Genomic DNA, 18,976 nt, shown 5'->3' with positions numbered 1-18,976 from the left:
GTAGAATTAGGACATAACAATATGTGTTCGAAGGAAGAAACATGAATTGAATTGTTGTAAAGATGGGGTGAACATATGAATGAGATATATTTACATAACTTCTTTCATTTTCATATACCTATATATATATATATATATTCAGATCAAATTAGACATAACAATTGAATCTATGACCTCACGGTCACAAGTCCAATCCCTACACCATCAGACCATTCTTTACGAGACAATATATTGCTTGCTATTTGATCTTTAGTATAATGGGTTGTAAGTTGGCTAGAAAACTATTCCTATGGGTCACAATTGCCAAAATACTATTTTTTTGGCCGTAGCTTGGGAAAAGAACTATTGTTTTGGACCGTAGTTGGCAAAAAACCTATTTATTCGATTGGGCCGTAACTGGCTAAAAACTATTTATTGGGCTGTAGCTGGCTAAAAATTATTTATTTGATTGGACCGTAGTTAGATAAGCTATTTATTTGTTTGGACCATGATTGGTTAAAAGCTATTTCATTTATTTATGAAACTTTGATGCTTATCTTATTTTATGTAAGTACCAATTAATTGATTATAAGAATATATGCAAAAGAATTCTTATATTATGTGCAAAAACATGCATAGTTTTTAACATTTAATTTGAAAACTTACTACGTATCCTTGTTGATATCTTTATTTGCCAAGTATACCTAGCTTACAATATTTATTTTAAAGACATATTACATGTCCTTTTTAATCTTTTTCTGAATATATATATATATATATATATAAAAAGGTCACATTGTTATGCTCGTAAATAATTTGTGTGATTGTCATCTCCAAATAAGAGTGTTTTTTTTTTTGCTCTGGTGTTAATGACATATGGTAATCATACCTCAATAAGGCTCGGTGAAAACTCTAAATCTCAAAATCCACCAAAAATTAACCACTAGAAAAAGAATTCAAATCCTCACCGGAAACCCAACAAAACTCATGGAAAAGCCACAATCGGTTGCCTTCTATCTTAATTTGTTTTGACTTATTTTTCTTAGTTTAATTCCATATTATTTTAATTTCAATTGATTTATTATAAATTTGAGTTTATTTAAATATATCTCCGCTAATTAATTCGTAATTTTATGTACAAAGTATTGTTCTAAAAACACATATTTAAATAAGTGCATCGGCTATGGACTTTCGGTCATGGGGATCGACTAGCAGAGCATTATATATATATATATATATATAAAAAAAAAAAAAAAAAACCCTCTATGAATGTCAACAGGTCCGCCATTCTTTGTGGCAGCCCTCGGTTTTTTTTAGTATGAGTGTCTTGTGCAACCCCAAAGAGCCCCTCCTAGTCTGAATCCCCACGAAAAGATACCTCAGTGCTTTTAAGAGAGGAACCAGTGATGGGATTCAGACTATATAGGGCTCTTTGGGGTTGCACAACACTCATACTAAAAAAGGCAAGTTGCATATTCAAAAGTAAAGCTGCAAACGAATTGAATTGAGCCGAACTTATCATGTTTGAGTAAAGTTGGATTTTCATTCTTTCAACACCAGCCAGAATGTTTTATTTGTGTCATGAAAATTGCCATGAACATTTCATGGGTACAAGAAGAGATAGATATAATGGTAATGGATATTGAAAACTTAGCCAGCCAGCCAGCCATGCTTATTTGAGGGCAATGGTACATGTGAAAAGAACCAAACAAACAAAACCTAAGTTGGGGACCTGACCTTACATTTTTGGTAAGATGGTGCAATCTTCTGCTGGAACATCTTTGCTTGCCTGCTCAGAACAAATGAAACCATTTGAGAGTTGTTGGTGTTTTAAGTTATAAATCTATACAAGAAAGAATATGTAACCAACTAGCCATTGGAGTGTGCTTGCTCTGCTGACAACACATAACATATATACACATCACATAACAAATAAACAATCACGCAATTTATATTAATATAATACTCCCTCCGTCCACAAACTAATGTCTTACTTTCTTATTTGGGACGTCCAACAACTATTATCCTATTTCATTTTTTAAACACAAATTTTACATTTTTATCCTTCATTCATTTATTACTTTTAATCTCTATCGTACACTTAAGGACAAAATTTGTCCATTCATAACAAAAAGACAATCACTTAAAAAAACCGTGACAATAGAAATTGGACGGAGGAAGTAATACAAATCCAACATGAAAATTAAAAGCAGGTTACAATAGTACGTACTTTCTCAGTCATCCAAATTTATTCACTTTTTTTTGTTATCAAATAAATTTATTCTTATTTCATTTTCTAGTAAAAAAATACTTATTTTTCTACTTTTTCTTTATCTTAAAAAGAAAAAAAATTATTTTTATCATTTTTTTCAAACTCATGTTTGGTCAAATAGGCATACTTTTTTATGATGGCAGAAGTATTACACATACCGTTATTAAACTTAAGCACATATCACATGTTAGCAAAGCAAAAACGAACCGCACACATTTTATGTTAGTATAATACAATGCAACGTATAAATTGAAAATACATGACACTAGTTTATGCAACACACATTACCAAATCTCAGGGTATATCACATGTTAATAGAACACTATATATAATATAATATATAGCTAACAACATAGGCTAATGATATATATATAGCACATGTTTCAACAACTATATGCTATATATATCATAACAATATGCTGACTGGAATTAATGAGCATGTTGTCACATTTAAAAGTTTTGCGTAGGAACTAGTATGTATGTATGTATGTATGTCGGGTTCGAGAGTTTTGAGAATCAATACCTCTAGATACCTCGCCAACAACAATGTAGTGCTGAAGTTGAATCCCTCCAAAGATTCGCCCTTTTTGCGAGATGCATGAAGTTGCTTTCTGACTTGAGTAGCCAGTGACTGATTCCATTACAACAAGAAGAAAAACAATCACATATCAAGGAAAGGCGGTGAGGTGAGGTAGGATATTTCAACAAACTAATTTACACCTTTCCAAGTTCCACTCCCCATTGATCAAAAGAATTGATGCCCCAAACAAATCCTTCAACAGCAATTCTGTGCTCGTAAATAGCTAGCAACTGGCATTGAAACAGACATTTCTTAATAAGCTTTAGTGCATCCAAGAGTGTACCACTAACCAGAGCAACCAAACACCCTGACACTAGGATAAGATAAATGACAAACTTTTCACCTGTCCAATGTTGTAAGCATTCAGAGAAGGAAGTAGCAGGCTGAGGGATGGTCGATTGCCAGAGAAAGTCTACAAAAAAGAACATAATCTAATATCACATAAACAGCTGCAGCAATTAGACTAGGTCCATCGAATTGGATGGTGAGAAGAAATAACCTTGTGGGTAATGAGATTTGGAGGAACATTCTCGTGTAACAACTGTTCTGGAGTCTGAAGGAAATAAGAAGAACAGACAGATATTCAGAAGCTTTGATAATAGATATTACATGGCTAGATATATATCGAACAGGCAACTAACTCAAAGACCAAAACTCAGAACATAAGAAGCATATTGTTCGTCTTGAATCCTCCTAATGCCCACATGCATAAAAAATGAAAGTTGCAAACAAAAGTAAATGGCATTCGGGTTATATAAGGAACAATAATTAAAAATGCTGTCACACCTTCCCATAAGCAAGTGCATCTGGTTGGGCAAAGAAGTTAGACATGAGCTCATCATGGTTACTGACCAATTCACCTGTTAAAAAAAAAGTTGCTTGAATGTTGCAATTACCTACAAATATCACTCTTCGTGTATAAAATACAGATAAACAGAGATGGTTTAGTACCTTTGAGGTAAACAGGTTGCTGACTCTTCACCACACCAATAAAATCACATGGGATAACCCGACCCTGGAAATCAACAAGTTGGATAGTGCAACAGAGATTGTTTAGAAAAAAATAATATCACATAACAGGCAATATCAAATTAGTGTCACAATGGGTTTAATTAGTATAATGGTCAAGATATATCTGTTACCTGATGAATTAGTTGGTAAAAACTGTGTTGTCCATTTGTTCCAGGTTCCCCAAAGTCAATTTCACCTGCCTCATACGGAAGAGGCACACCATCAATTGAGACACCTTTTCCATTGCTCTCCATGCTAACCTGAAAAAACAATTCTATGGAAGTACATTAGAATTATGCCAAAAAGGTTATGCCCATACCATGAAACAATATTAAGTAAAAAAAAAATGGAAACATGCCTGCTGGATATGGGGTGCAAATTTTTCCAGTGCTTGAGAGTAAGGTAAAATAGCCTGAAATTAAGGAACTACTCATTCTGATGCCTATGTCAAGAAAGGTAATACTGAGGTAAAAGACTCAGTAGGTCCAGAAATTTACTCTAGCAGGATATCCAAGGAAAGAAACGTTCCAGACACTCAACAATCCTAGTAGCACCTGCAAAATTTTTTGCAGAAGTAATTAGACTATCTAAAAAGAGATTCAAGTAAAGCTATTAAATAGAACCTATCATATGAAAAAACATATAATCAAGGGTATCCAAAAAATAATAAAAACTACTTGGAGGGAGAAAAACAGGCTTAATTGTTCTTTTGTATGATATATATACAACATATAAACATATGTTTGACAATCTGTTTACTTCACTGTTATTGAAACTCAAATTATGTGGACAGAGCCAGATATTTTAACTATCAGAAAGAAACGTACAGGAATATTTTTCTCAAAAGGTGCTGAGTGGAAATGTTGATCAATACTTGCAGCTCCATTTAGGAACCTTCAACCAAAGGGAAAAGCAATGTCAGGAAGCAATTAAGAAAAGTAAAACTAATAAAAGAGAATGTCAAAAAACAACAAACCAGAATGAAAAATCCATGATGCTTAAAAGAATAATATTAAAGGTTATGTGGTCCAAGGTGCACTCAACATATTATACTAAAACTAAAAACATCTTTTAAATGAAGAAGTTATTTATTTAAAACCATTTCATAAAATTTTGAAGCAGTGAAAAAACCATTTCATAAAGCCTTTTCCATCCTGGCTCCAAACGGTTGCATATTGTGTGCACTACAGCAAGAATGAAATCCTTAAATATGAAAGCTGCATGTCACCATACTTTTCAACAACTGCAAAACCATATTGCAGAGAAAGCGGCAAGACTCCAACAGCACTGCAAACTGCAACCAAAGGTTCAAAGGACCATTAAAATCCACAGCCAAATTAAAGAGACAAGAATTGTCTGTAAAACACGACATACATACCACTATACCGTCCTCCAACCCAATCCCAGAATGCAAAGGCATTATTTGGATCAATTCCAAACTTTTCTACAAGCTGCAGTTTGAAACAATGAGGGCTAAATTCATCATTTAAGTAAGCTCAAATTATTGATCAGGTAGAAGGTGACCAATTTTCATTGCCATAACTGCCTAAAAAATAACTTATAAATTTATGCGCTCATATATCAATAAATATAAGGCCAATTGTGAGAAGGCAATGCAGCTTCAAAGCAAAACATGAAAACTGTTCACTTAGAAGCAAAGTTCATAGTGTGCTTATATTTCCTTTCCTCAAAATTTGTGATGAAAGCATTAGTTCAGTGAATTGTTTACATATGACAAGGGAGTAGAACAACAACTAATCAAATTTGAAGATATAAACAGGTGCAAGGCAATATAGATTCATTTCCATGTCAGTAAAAACAGAAACATGGGATTAAAATGAAATCAGGTAATTCACCGTGAGGTTAGTGCTGACTGCAACCATGTGCTTTGCCACTGCTTGAGGCCTGGAAAACATTGAATCATACAAGTGATTAATAAGCAGAGTGATAATAGTGAGTCCAGTGTGTAATATATTGACAGTGTACCAAAATTTGACCTAAAAACACAACATAAACCTAACAAGAAATTAATAGGCTTGGATTGAGGATTTTCTAACCCAAGAAAGCTGCCAGGTTTGGGTTTGGCTGTGATTGCTACCAATCAACCCATTTTGAAATAAAAATAAATTAATAAAATATAATCTTTCGAATAAATCTAATTACATTATATGCACAATAATTATTAGTTATGGACAAGTCCAAATGTTTTCGGTCCAAATTAAAAAATGTTGAGCCACTAAATATCTAAGATAAAATAAAGTTTCAGTCATGCAGGTGACTGGCTTTGGAGCGAACAGGTCCTCTGATTACCACCACCGCTGTATACGGTTGCTTTTCTAATCCAGTTTACTTCATTATTTCAACATGTCCATATATATATATATATATATACACACACACATATATATACCATTCAACATTCATAAGTTCACTTAGAATTCCTCAGAGATGTAGAGCATTAAAAACTCAAAGTATGCTTCATACTTTCTTTTTTCTTTGGCAAGTTTCCATGAACATTTTTTTCCCATTGCTGCATTAGGCAGAATCCATATGCTGCTTGGGGAAATTGCAGCAGTAGTGGCTTTAACTCAAAGACTACAAGGAGACATATAGTTTTGCTACTTCATTTATACCTAAATTTCCTAAAATCAAGCTATAAAAATCATCAAAAACCTTTTCAGTGAAAGAAAAGGTAAGTCCTTTAAAAAAAGAAAAGAAAAGTTCGCGATAATGATTATTGCTCAAGAAATGCATACCGTTATACTTAATGTTATGACACAATGTACTATTTAATCATGTCAGGTTTGTTGATACAGAGACAAGGGAGTATGACTATTGAATTTTCTGTAATGTTCTTACCCCAAGGCGGCCGAGATCCACTCCCTTATAGTTCGAGCATTCAACATTGTTTCAGCTGTCGTGAAAGTTTTTGAAACGACAACAACTGCAGTACATCCATAACAATACGAGAAAAGCATTAGAGTGCTTAGAACTTCACCCTTCCATTAACATATATAAATATATATATTCTTTATCTTTGAAAGGATAATAAATCAAACGTACCCAATGTGGTTTCAGGATTCAACCCAGCAATGTTTCTTGCAACGTCTATTGGGTCAACATTTGCAAGGCTTCAAAGTAACAAAAAAGTGTTTAGCCAAAAGTAAATTTGTTACTAATGCAGTGAGGCATGCATCATATTAAAAAAATGGAAGGAATTGTTTAGCAATAAAGTAGAACTTACAATCGCAGCTGGCGGCCACTTGCAAATTTAGCAGCTTCAGAGTCTGCAGGTTGTCAACATTATGTGAAACATTAGGCATGGCATGTACATACAGATTGCCCAAGCAAATCTTTACGAACAAAATTAAATATTGCTAAAATACGCAATTATGCAGCATCATAATACCTGTTTGCAGTGCTGTATGGACAAAAAGAGGACCAAGGAAACTGCCCCCAATTCCAATTGCAATAACATCTTTCAAGACTTTTCCGGTGGCACCAACCTGTCAAATATTTAAAAGAAATTACTAACAGTATTTTCACAATCAACAACAGCATATATGGTGATAAGAATTACCCATGCACCGCTGCGGACCCTCTCGGAAAAATCCTTGATCTTATCAAGAACTTGCCAAACATCTGGGACCACATTCTTCCCATCGCTATTTATGACTGAATCCCTTGGAGCACGAAGTGCTACATGAAGGACAGATCGATTCTCTGTACTGTTTATCTGATGATCCCACATAATTGTAAAAATTAACAAATATTGCTGTTCAACAAGGTGGGATTGGATACAGATAACACAGTAATGCATGGTGTTCTTGATTCATAATAATACAAGAAGGGATGTGATGCAGAGTCATTTACCACAATAGGAAATGAAGGTACCATGTCATGTTAATTCTTTCTAGGGTGCTTTCTCTAAGTTTGTAGATCTTAAAGAAACCCAAAAAAGGCAATCTCAAGTTACATAATTTGCTGCTTCCCATTACAAGCATCCCAAGCTACTCAGAAATATAGAAAGTAGTATTTACACTGATTAGTTCAGAAAAGAAACATCAACTTACACGCTCTCCATTGAACATCCTGTTTATCTTCTCTTTCAACTGTGCTGCCTACATCACCAGACATAGCTCCACAAGTCAGATTGCATATCGTACGTCTCCAAAAGTACAGAAAAGACTCACCTATAACTCACCTCTGATAAAGTCTTGAGCTTATTCAATGTGTCAAGAGTGGCACATTGCCTTGAGTAATCCAATAACATTCCATCGAACTCGCTGCCAATAATACAAACGTACAATAATCAATACCATTGAAGGCTGAAAACAGTACAAAATAATTCCATGTTTTATATATCCAATAGCATACATACACCATCATGGACTGGCAACGTTCTTTGTCGCCCATCAATTCACGCAAATGAGTCTTCTTAATTTCTTCAACATGAACCTGGAATTTGAAAATTGAATGCATCAGCCACATTAATAAACATACCATTAAACACGTCCCTACAAATGCTAAATCCAGAAAGACCCGCAGCTTTACCTTCAAACTCTTCCATGGCTGAGTTTCACAGATAAGAGAAGCCGATGCCATCTACACAAATCCGAAGACAATTCCACAACTCAAATCACAAAATTTAATACAATCGATTCAAGTAAGCCACAGTTCCAAAATTTAACGCAGGCAAGTAGCTTCAACCACAAATTCAACGCAAGCCACGTATAAAATCCGATCCGCATATAACGAACAGTCACAATCTATTCCAAATAATACCTCAACAGGTAAAAATTACTCCCAGACCCAATCTCTCAAAAGAAATACCTGAAGCCGGCCGATAATCAGAAATGAAATCAGGAAAAACAAAAACAGCGTACACTCCTTTCTTTGCAGCGAAAGATAAAGAAAACTCAGTGCATCTTTCTATTTCTATTTCTATTCCAAATTCAAGAATATATTCACCGATTGGGACCAGAAAGAAACGGACGAAGATGTCACGTGAGCAGCTAATGAAAAAGGGCAGAAAGACGCGAGCGGTCACGTGGATCGGTGGACCGGATCGAAACCGAATCGTAAACTTCCGGTTCGAACTGAACCGCACGAACCGAAACCGAATCGCAAGCTTCCAATTCGAGCCGACCGTTGTTTTTTTTTTTTTTAATGAATTTTTGGGATTTAGTAATAAATTAAAAAATAATAATCCATCTCATATTTATTTATTTGTTTATTTTTTGTACGGAGTTTTAGAAAGCAAAAATAAAGGTAAAAAATTAAACCAGCTTTATTAGTATGGTATAATATAAAAATAATCATATTTGTATAATATATTGTAAATTCAAAAAATATTTGTAATATTAAGTAGACACTACAATTATTAAAGAAAAACGAGACGGAGTAAAATAAAAAATGAATATATTGTTAAAAACAGATAAAAATAATATTTTATTACTTAAAAGTTTTGATATTTCTGCCCAACAGAGTAAAAGAACGAAAGAGGCGGAAAGTGGTGTTATCATTATTATTAGGTAAAATTCTCATGTAGTTTCGAAATTCAGAGTAAAATATCTCTATACTTTAAAAATTATATGACACTCTTTTATACTTTCGAAAATATTGCATGAAACCCACTACCATGAAATCTCCCTTATATTTCCTATCTGTATGTTTGGCATGTCGGGGTTTTTATGCAATATTTTTGAAAATATAAGAGGGCGTCGTACAATTTTTTAAAATAAAATGAAGATTTACGTTGAGTTTTGAAATCACAATGGAGTTTCATGTAAAAAATTTTAAAATATAAAGAGACGTCATGCAATTTTTTTAAAGTAAATGAAAAATTTATATTGAATTTAAAAATTATGAGAGAATTATAGACAATTTTACCTTATTATTATATAGCATGTATTATATATACATGTATTCTAGAATTGATTAAACAATAACTTTTTTTAAGTATTTATTGAATTCAACCATTAATTAAAAGTCAAATATGCATTACAAAAATTCACATATTTACCAATAATACTTTTGTCGAAGAGGATCAGGTGCATATTTGATTTTTTTTAATGCATATTTGACTTTTTGATTCATTTAGCTCACTGTTTGTTTGGGGAATTTGATTTAATTTTCAGTATTTATTTTATTTTTTTTCTAAAAAATATTAAATTAAACACTTATTTTTTATTTTTTATATTATATTAAAAATTAATTTTATATTCAAAACATCACATCAACCCCTATTTATATCACATCATACAACTATTCAAATTCAAAATTTTTATTATTCAAATCTAATTCAAAATCCAAAACCCCGAACAAACGCCTTATAATTTTGTTCCACTAGCATATTAGGAAGATTACGTCATTCCATATGCCTATGGAAATTTTCTTTTCTTTCTCTTTGCTTAAATCAATGTAGCGCAAGGGTGTGTTTTCCTCGTATTTATATTTTATACTATCTCCATCATCCCTGAGAGGAGTAATATTTGTTTTTTCATATGTAAATTTTTTAATATTGATATTATATTGATTTATAATGAAAAAAATAATAATATTTCTAAAAAATATTTTTTTTTAAAGGAAAAAAATGAAAAATAGTATCTTTCTTAGGGAATGGAGAGAATATATATTTTTGAAAAAATTAATATGTTTGGATGCTATTACTTAGGTTTGAACTGACCCAACAATAGATATCGTAGTGTAACGTGTCCGGAAGCTGACATGCTCAGCGCCTAAGCCACGCCATGCCTGCGCCGAGGCCCAGACCAGCCGTCGGCAACACGCACAGGATATATTATCATGCGGAACACGTACCTGCACCAAGATACATGTCATCAGAAAACCGTATAGGACAAGGGCTCGCACACCAGACTATGGCCGAGAACCTGGAGCAGGCATATCAACCCGTGACAGTAGAGTGATTAAAAAATATCAATCATTAGATAAATGAAACTTCTATTATTTCCGTTCTGTTAAAGTTTTTGACATTAAAATTCTATTAATTTGTGATGGTTATAATAATAAAATTATTATTATTATTATTATTATTATTTATAACTTAAAAATCTGTAGCCGCTCTCCGGAAGTGCGAATTGGTAAATCTCCAGTCCAACTATGTTTGACAGGTGTACCTGGATGCGTTGAGTTTGAGCCCTTGATCTCATAATCACAAGTTCACTCCCAATACCCCGGTCATCCCTTACTGACAAAATGTTACTCTCTTCGTCCCACGTAACGTATCGGGATTAGCGTAGACACGAGAATTTAGGATAAATATAATTAGTAGATAATTAAAAATATATTAATGAAAATAATTGTCCTATAATATAAATAATTATAAATTAAGATTGATAACTAATTAGTTTAATTAAAATTTAAAATACTATAAAATAAAAAATTTAAAAAATTGAAATTAAAGTGTGTTATCCTTTTTCAAAAAATATGAAAATAACATGAGACGTAGGATAGACATAAAAGATAATATGGACACCAGAGGGAGTATTATTTTTTAATATTATTCGGGGTTGTTAGTCAGTAGTGAATAACAACATTGTAAGCTTCCATTAATTCCATATATATATATATATAAATCCAGAATCAAACATAAACTAACTACAGACTACATAGGCAGCAGGAAAGTGAATTTTGGTGATTAATTCCAGATCAAACGATGATGGATGGGCCAATGAAATTGTTCTTATAGTTTTGTCTACACTCAACGATTCCATTTCTCTCTCTCTCTCTCTCGGATGGTATTGGTAGATACAGATACACAAAAGTGGGTGGTGAAGTTATGTATTTGATTCATTTCTTTGCTGCTCTGCTGTGGCTGAATCCAAGAATACAATACTAATATTAATGTTAAAAAAGAAAATCATTCCACAGCTTCTCATTCATTCCTGATACTCTTCTTCAGCAAGATGGGGTAGCAGCAGAAGCAAGAACCATTTCTGGTTCACTTACAATCCCTTCTTTTCTTGCTTTTCGTCGCTCCCGTTGCAACCTGAATGACTCTCTCTTTCTTGCTCTGTAACTATTGGGATTCTCAGGCTGTACCACTCGAGGATATACACTTACCTGCATTCCATTGCATGTTTGGTTTTGTGTGGCTTCTTTATATATATATATACATATGTAAATGACGATGACAATGGCAATGACAATGACGATGAAAATGAATGCTAACCTTTTTCTTATCGGGTCCAAACTTCTCAAATTTGACCATTCCATCTATCAACGAGAAAATGGTATGATCCCTACCAAGTCCAACATTCTTCCCTGGATGAAACTGCAACAACCACCCCATCTCATCTCATCTCATCATTTGATACGTTCCACATAAATAATTGGGATCCCAACAGACTTAAATTCATGATCGAATGATATAAAGGAATGTGTTGCAATACAATACTGAACTTAATTTGATAATATAACCAAAAAAGACAAGTTTGATAAGAACTAGTATGTATGTATGTAAAGGGATGTGAATTTCTTAACGTATCACATATAAACCAAACCATTATGTTGGTAGTTAGGAGGAAGATGTTCGACAAACAAGCTAAAGGAATAATAATTCCTGCGTTATGTTTGTGGTTAAATTCTTAGTCATAGTCATAGGTACCACCCCAGCATAAAGGAGGATATTAGTGCATCAAGGATGAAGTTTTAGGCATTTTCACTTCAATGTAGTGTATGTATCCAAAGCTAATTGTTTACAACAACACAAGACCAAAGGCATAAACAACAAGCCAAATAAGAAGAACAATGTGTAATGAGAATCGAAAGAAATATCCAGTCCACTCAAGGATTGAAAACCAATTAAGCTGATGATGCAACTGATTATAATCTAAATGCATTCATATCTTTGTTTGTGAGCTATCAATATCATTGTCAAGTAGCAAAATGACAATAAAACACCAATTCATCTGCTGCAAAACCATTCATATCTCTACCTACGATAATGGCTTACTACGAATGCATTGAACAAATAAATGAAACAAATCGTGAATTTTATCTTATTTTATTTTACAAAAACCTAGAAAGAAACACTCAAGTGTAATAGATGCAGAGAGAAATTTGTAAATATGGAATGGAATGAAGTAGGGATTTGGGGCGAACCTTGGTACCGCGCTGGCGAATTATAATAGAGCCAGGCTTGGCGACTTGATCCCCGAAGATTTTGACTCCAAGCCTCTGCCCCGGCGAATCACGGCCATTTTTAGTGCTTCCAGCTCCTTTCTTGTGTGCCGCCTCAATTGTCAATGGGAATTTCAAGGGAAAGGAGGAGATTGCGGTTGTTTTTTGAAGTAGTTGAGCAGGACCGCCGACGTCCCCTCTGGTAAAGGAAGACGATGGTGCAATGGATAGCCCTCTGAAAGCCCCCACAAGATTGAAACTCAAAGTGAGTTGCGCCATTGTAAACGGGAGGAGAAATTCAGGAAACAAAAGAGAGAATGAATTCTCTTGCGGCCAGGAGAGGATAGAAAACGTTATCGAGCTAGACGGGCCACATAATTTAGATCGGTTTCGAACCGGCGTCGAACCGAAACCGGTTCCACACGGTTCGGTTTCGATTCTTTTTTACGGACTCTTAAACCGCTGGTTTTCGGATCGAACCGGAACTTCAATATTTTTAAAATACTCCCTTCTCCCATAGAAAAGATGAAGTTTATTACTCTCTTCGTTATTATGTATATACGGTCGTTTCTGTCTGTCCTATATTTCATATCACTTTTTTTTTTTTTTTTTTATAATTACCCACTTTAATCTTATTTTAAACTTTTTAATTAATATTTTTTTAATTTTAATTAAACTAATTAATTATTTTAATTTTAATTTATAATTATTTATATTATAGAATAATTATTTTTACTAATACAAGACGGAAGAAGTATTATTTTTTTAAATATTATTATTATATTAAAAAAAGAGTATATAGTGTTTATAAGGGATTTAACATAATAAAAAATAAATAAATATTTTTGCGTCCAGCTTGACCGTTAAACCAAGCAATGCAGTGTTGATTGCTGAAAGAATTAAATTGTACAATAGCAATTTCAAATCCATTGAATAAAATTTGACTTTCGCCTGCAAGAAGCCACACGGACGGAGGGCGAAATTTGGACTGCCAAATGAGGATCACTGTGTGTTGTGATTTTCAAAAATATCGAAAATTTTAGTATATTGGTAATTTCGGTAAAGTATGAATGTCGTATCAAAAATTTCAGTACGATGTCAGTATGAATTTTCTGGAAGTTCGATATTTCGGTATGAAAAGGTACTAATATTATTTTTATTAAATAATTTAATTATTAATATAAATAATAATTATTAAATTTTTTTAAATCATAACAAAAAAATAGATAGACTATTGAGCTTTTTATAATATTTTTACGGCGGAGAATGGTAATATTTATTATTATTTTTTAATTATTTTAAAATTTAAAATTATAATTTTCAGTATAATCGGTGTATACCGGTATCGTATCGAAATTAAAATTTTCGGTATAAACGGTATATACCGATACCTTATCAAAAGTTTTGGTATATCGAAATTCGATATATTGAAACTTTTAGTACGGTGCCAACATGTATTTTCGTTATTCCGAAAAATTCGATACGATATCGATATCGATATCAATAGATACCTTCGGTCCGGTAAGGTATGTCATCCCAAAAGAAAGGACATAGTCAGTGAAGCTAAAATCTATCTTTTTGGACATTGTGATTTATTTTTCATTGATCATTTGGATGTAATGATCTCCTATTTTATTTTATTATTTTTTTTATTTTTTGGTCTCTTTTTTTAAGAAATCTCCCTTTGATATACAACTAAAATCCGCATTAATTATTTAAGTAATTATGTAATTAAGCTGGTAATCAATCCAAATCAAAGAGATCTAAAGCATCATTAATTCAATAATTCATCCCCGACACTAATAGTACCTGACAAGTGACACTGATGATATTGATTGATTCATTGCAAAATCATAGAAATATTAATTAATACTAATAAAAATGGACGGCTGTGATTTGTCAAGATGATGATGATGATCTCGGCAAAGGGCGCCCTTTCAAGAATGATGTGAAGAGCTGAAATGCCGCCCTCGGCTTGAACATAGGCACCTCATGCCCTGCCCCTCTGACCGTCGCAAAAGTCAACCCCCCCTTGTACACCTCAGTCCACCCACCCACCTACACATAATTAATTAATTAATTAAATCATAACTATTATTATTTTTTTTTTATATATATTATAGTAATTGTAAATTAATTAGTGCCGTACCTGATTATTGACATACCAAGGATACCATGGAATATTGGTCTCCAATTTCAACTGGGCCAGGGAATATCTCGTGGCTGTTACTGGCACCACTGAGTCCACGTCCCCACTGCCATACCATATATACAAAATTAATTTAATTTAATTAATTTCAGAAAATCGAAATTTAAAAAATTAATTTTAATTTTACCTGAAAACCCATATTCTCAATCCTGCAGCAATTAATTGTCTGTATATCGGAAGAACTGAGGTCTCTGTGTCGTTCCAGTTTCTGTTCAACGTCTCGCTGCACCAACGCCCACCAAAAATAATTAATAATATAATAATAAATTAACAATAATTTATTAATTTATTAATTTAATTTAATTTAATTTACCTGCATGCTGTCCATTTGTAGGGAATATGTCCTGAAATGTTTGCATGGAGAGCTCTCTGGACGTCCCCCCGGTTGTAATAAATCTCTGCGTACTTTTCCGTACACGGATCATATCCCGACAGCTACCATTAATAAAACAAAAAACGTATATATATATATTTTTAATTAATTAATTAATTAATCAAATCAATTAATTTATTATTAATTAATTAATTAATTATACTGGGTGGTAAGGGAGATGCGGGAGACGGATGCGGCGGCGGAGGTGGCGGTGGCGGTCGGAGTTGTGGCGGCACGGCGGCGCGTAGATGTTGTACTGGTCAATGTTGCCGAACTCTTTGTCCATGGCGTAGTAGTAGAGGTTCTCGCACTGGGAGGAGTCCTGGACCTGGCCCTTGAAGTCGCACGTGCTCAGCAGGCGCCGGTAGGTCCTGTCGGAGATCATGGCGTGGCTCCACCAGTAGTTCACAGTTCCGACGTTGTCGTAGTAGTTGTCCGTCACCGCATTCCCCACCATAACCCCCTTCAGATTGATCTTGCTCCGGGACCTCCGGTTGTGCTCCAGGACCTCGCGCGCCAGCTGCGGCACGTAGTGCCCGGCGTAGCTCTCCCCGGTCAGGTATATTTCCCGGTTCTTGTATTTAGGGAACCGGTCCAGCCACCGCACCAGGAACCGGGCCGAATCCTTTGCTAATAATTGAAAACAAAAACAAAACAAATAATAATATGCTAAAATAAATTAAAATAAGTTCATTCCAATTTCCCGGTTCTTGTATTATCGTACCGGTTCGACGGTCGCCGGTGTTAAGGAGGTCGGAGGAGCGGTTCGTGTAAGAAAAGCCGACGCCGGCGGGAGCTTCTAGAAATAATAAATTAGCCAATTTGTTCCATGAGTATTTGTTGAGGTACAAACCAGAGGCTGTTTTATTGATCTTGAATGGTCCAATTTCTTCAGATGCACCATAAGCAATGGAAGAGCAGCCTGGTCCTGATAATTATTTCATCAAATATATATTTAAATGTTAAAATAATAATAATAATAATTTTTAAAAAAATGATACAACAGTAAATAAGGAAGATAGAGAGGTGTTGTGCATGTTTAAGGGGAGTGATTCTTGGGAGGTCCAGGAGCCGAGCACCGGGGGAATTCAAACAATAGATGAACGGTGCGGATGCATCTGGAGTTGGACTCCACGGTGCTCTCAAGAATCATTGCGTACGGTGATGAACATGATCTCCATAATTGTCCTTGAAGAAAATGCCAACAGTGCCATCCCCAAAATGAGGCCAAAATTTTGGGGGGGTTTCGTGTTTGCAAAAAGGGGTCTGGGGTTTAGGTAAATTGCAAAATAACTCTCTCTCTATATATATATATAGATATAAAATATGTACGTGATAGAAGAAAAGATTGATGGAAGAGCAATCCCTGTAGCAAGAAGCATGCTGACAAATTCAATATATTTTGCAGAACTTTATATTAAATGGGTGTGTCTGTGATTTCATTTATTGTTCTTTGCTCTCAGTTTACCTTCCACCATTAATTACTCTATATAGAATTTACGCAATTTTCAAATAAGTATAACCAGTAAAATAAAATACAAAATCAACAGATTTCAAAATAAACCAGGAGCTAAACACCCAATTTCATCCACACCCCACATTGAAACACAGACGGCTGTGATCTATCCGGCGTTGCGCTCCCGGGACCTCCCAAGAATCTCATCTTCTACACACCCCATTTTTTCAGACAATTTTTGCACCCAACCAACGTTTGTAACTTCGAAATAAAATCAAACAAACACAAACATAATTCAGGCATTTTTCCACTATTAATTTCCATTAACATTTTTAAAAACATATCAATACTAACCTTTTATTAACTCTCAAACATTTTCAGAACTCTCTAATTAAGCAACTGAGCCAAAATTCTAAACAAAAAAATAGTAAAAACCCTAATGGCCAAATATTCAATTAATTTCCAATTCACTATTACAAGAAATATATTTATATATATATATATATATTATTACCTCCATTGAGCCAGACAACGAGAGGTTTTTCCGACGGTCTGTCGGCGGCCTCCGTGAGCCAGTAAAAGAGGGATCTTCCGGCGGCTTCGTCGACGGTGACGTAGCCGGAAAACTGCTGAAACACGACTTTAGGCTGTCCAGGAAGTGCGACTATTCTATCGCCGTGACCGTCACCGTCACCCGCCTGTGATTTTAGCAGGTGCAGACAGAGCGTTAACGTTAATCCGAAAACGACAGCGTTTGAGAGGAAGCCGCCGCAGATCCTCATGTCGATGGAGAAATGTTAGAGTGAAGCTTTTTTTGAATTATTAGCTGTTGGAGTATATCGAAGTATGTATATATATGTGGAGATATAGATACAGGTCGAGTGTACGTATAGGTTTGTAGGGGGGCGGGTGGGGTGGGTCATGGGTGGAGAGCCGAGAGGCGAGCATTGATGGGAGGGTCCATCTGAATTTCTTCATTAATGATCCATCGTATGTATCTGTGATGTACTGATGTCATTAATACGTATACATATATATATGTATATGTGTATGTATTTTTGTGTGTATTTTTTACAGCTAATGTAACGATTTTACATATGTGTATTTGATTTACTTCAAGTATGATCATTTATGTTTGTTTGTGTTGGTTCGTGTGTTGATTTGGCATACAAAGGCATTATGTCAATTAAGACAACATATGCTATACTAAGGTTGTCTCAGACCCGTCAATTTCATTTATTTAGTTTTAATTCTAAATATACAATTACTACTGTAATTTTACTTTAACTATAACTCTATTTTTCATCATTATTCTTCAAATATTTAATTTTTCTTATTATTTTAAACAATTTTTTATTTTTATAATTTAAAATAACTTTTTAAAAAATTTAGAAAAATAAAATTGAAAATTGAAAATTAAAATTTAAAAATTAAAAAAAAAATTAAAAAATATAGAGCAACGCGAAAAAGTGGCGCAAGATTTGGGGTGGGTTCCCAAATAACCTCAATGACGCTGGATTGGAGATGCTATAATTAAGGGTTTGTTTGTTTAGTTTTTTGTTGGTAGGATTTGAGATATAAGAAGTAGTGTCAATAATATGAAAAGAATATTTTGTATTGAATATTAAATTTAATTTGATGGAATAATACTCTCTCAATTTCAATACAATCGTTTTATTTACTATTTTTGTTTGTTCCTAAACAATAGTCTCATTTTTACAGAAATATTCATATCACCATAAAATTATCCTTAATTATTTTTTTCATTAATATTACACAAATGTCACTACGTTTTACACTAATACACTCACAAGAGCAAAAAAATATTTTACTTGTATTTTTTACCAACTATCAATAAAATATCAATATTCTTTGAATCTCGTATCCAACTCAATTAAGACCATAGTTATAAGACGAAGGGAGTACAATATATTCACCTTGTTGTTTCTTTT

General features: G+C 33.8%; 3 protein-coding genes across 4 annotated transcripts; all 3 read right to left on the bottom strand.

The window, feature by feature from the left end:
• Positions 1-1,502: 1,502 nt before the first annotated feature.
• On the bottom strand, positions 1,503-8,827 carry LOC127258157 (glucose-6-phosphate isomerase, cytosolic). Of its 2 annotated transcripts, none has more exons than XM_051284870.1 (24): positions 8,676-8,827; positions 8,397-8,447; positions 8,224-8,300; positions 8,047-8,128; positions 7,916-7,963; positions 7,423-7,578; positions 7,252-7,348; positions 7,087-7,129; positions 6,906-6,973; positions 6,702-6,786; positions 5,699-5,747; positions 5,221-5,293; positions 5,076-5,136; positions 4,670-4,736; positions 4,340-4,396; positions 4,201-4,254; positions 3,974-4,102; positions 3,783-3,846; positions 3,618-3,691; positions 3,331-3,384; positions 3,175-3,243; positions 2,972-3,061; positions 2,775-2,882; positions 1,503-1,768 (listed from the first exon to the last, which is right to left on the bottom strand). In XM_051284870.1, the coding sequence occupies exons 2-24, from the start codon at positions 8,445-8,447 to the stop codon at positions 1,718-1,720; spliced, it is 1,707 nt and encodes a 568-aa protein (XP_051140827.1). In that variant the 5' UTR covers positions 8,676-8,827; the 3' UTR covers positions 1,503-1,717. The 2 variants fall into 2 exon arrangements, with proteins under 2 accessions (XP_051140827.1, XP_051140828.1); XM_051284871.1 differs by having other exon boundaries at positions 8,628-8,799.
• Positions 8,828-11,485: 2,658 nt separating this feature from the next.
• LOC127258585 (50S ribosomal protein L27, chloroplastic) lies at positions 11,486-13,320 on the bottom strand. Its single transcript, XM_051285486.1, has 3 exons — positions 12,969-13,320; positions 12,037-12,138; positions 11,486-11,927 (listed from the first exon to the last, which is right to left on the bottom strand). The coding sequence occupies exons 1-3, from the start codon at positions 13,263-13,265 to the stop codon at positions 11,763-11,765; spliced, it is 564 nt and encodes a 187-aa protein (XP_051141443.1). The 5' UTR covers positions 13,266-13,320; the 3' UTR covers positions 11,486-11,762.
• Positions 13,321-14,744: 1,424 nt separating this feature from the next.
• Positions 14,745-17,860, bottom strand: LOC127258556 (serine carboxypeptidase-like 25). The gene is made up of 7 exons (XM_051285433.1): positions 17,539-17,860; positions 16,293-16,496; positions 15,732-16,198; positions 15,509-15,630; positions 15,323-15,418; positions 15,136-15,241; positions 14,745-15,044 (listed from the first exon to the last, which is right to left on the bottom strand). Exons 1-7 carry the CDS (start codon positions 17,804-17,806, stop codon positions 14,886-14,888), a joined length of 1,422 nt encoding a protein of 473 aa, XP_051141390.1. The 5' UTR covers positions 17,807-17,860; the 3' UTR covers positions 14,745-14,885.
• Between the last annotated feature and the right edge of the window lie 1,116 nt (positions 17,861-18,976).

This window comes from Andrographis paniculata, unplaced genomic scaffold (genome assembly GCF_009805555.1).
Source record: "Andrographis paniculata isolate CXL003 unplaced genomic scaffold, ASM980555v1 Contig59END, whole genome shotgun sequence".
Lineage (NCBI taxonomy): Eukaryota > Viridiplantae > Streptophyta > Magnoliopsida > Lamiales > Acanthaceae > Andrographis > Andrographis paniculata.
Note: the sequence above shows the minus strand (reverse complement) of the source record. Positions and strands in the feature narration are given on the sequence as shown.

Excerpts from the sequence above, each read along its gene's own strand:
- LOC127258157 (XM_051284870.1), bottom strand. The coding sequence starts at position 8,447 with ATGGCATCGGCTTCTCTTATCTGTGAAACTCAGCCATGGAAGAGTTTG. Across the intron at positions 7,130-7,251 it reads CCATACAGCACTGCAAACAG|ACTCTGAAGCTGCTAAATTT; the intron begins GTATTATGATGC and ends GACAACCTGCAG. Across the intron at positions 5,748-6,701 it reads TGGATCTCGGCCGCCTTGGG|GCCTCAAGCAGTGGCAAAGC; the intron begins GTAAGAACATTA and ends AATGTTTTCCAG.
- LOC127258585 (XM_051285486.1), bottom strand. The coding sequence starts at position 13,265 with ATGGCGCAACTCACTTTGAGTTTCAATCTTGTGGGGGCTTTCAGAGGG. Across the intron at positions 12,139-12,968 it reads TTCGCCAGCGCGGTACCAAG|TTTCATCCAGGGAAGAATGT; the intron begins GTTCGCCCCAAA and ends TGGTTGTTGCAG. Across the intron at positions 11,928-12,036 it reads TTGGACCCGATAAGAAAAAG|GTAAGTGTATATCCTCGAGT; the intron begins GTTAGCATTCAT and ends AATGGAATGCAG.
- LOC127258556 (XM_051285433.1), bottom strand. The coding sequence starts at position 17,806 with ATGAGGATCTGCGGCGGCTTCCTCTCAAACGCTGTCGTTTTCGGATTA. Across the intron at positions 16,497-17,538 it reads CGTTGTCTGGCTCAATGGAG|GACCAGGCTGCTCTTCCATT; the intron begins GTAATAATATAT and ends AATAATTATCAG. Across the intron at positions 15,419-15,508 it reads TACAAATGGACAGCATGCAG|CGAGACGTTGAACAGAAACT; the intron begins GTAAATTAAATT and ends GCGTTGGTGCAG.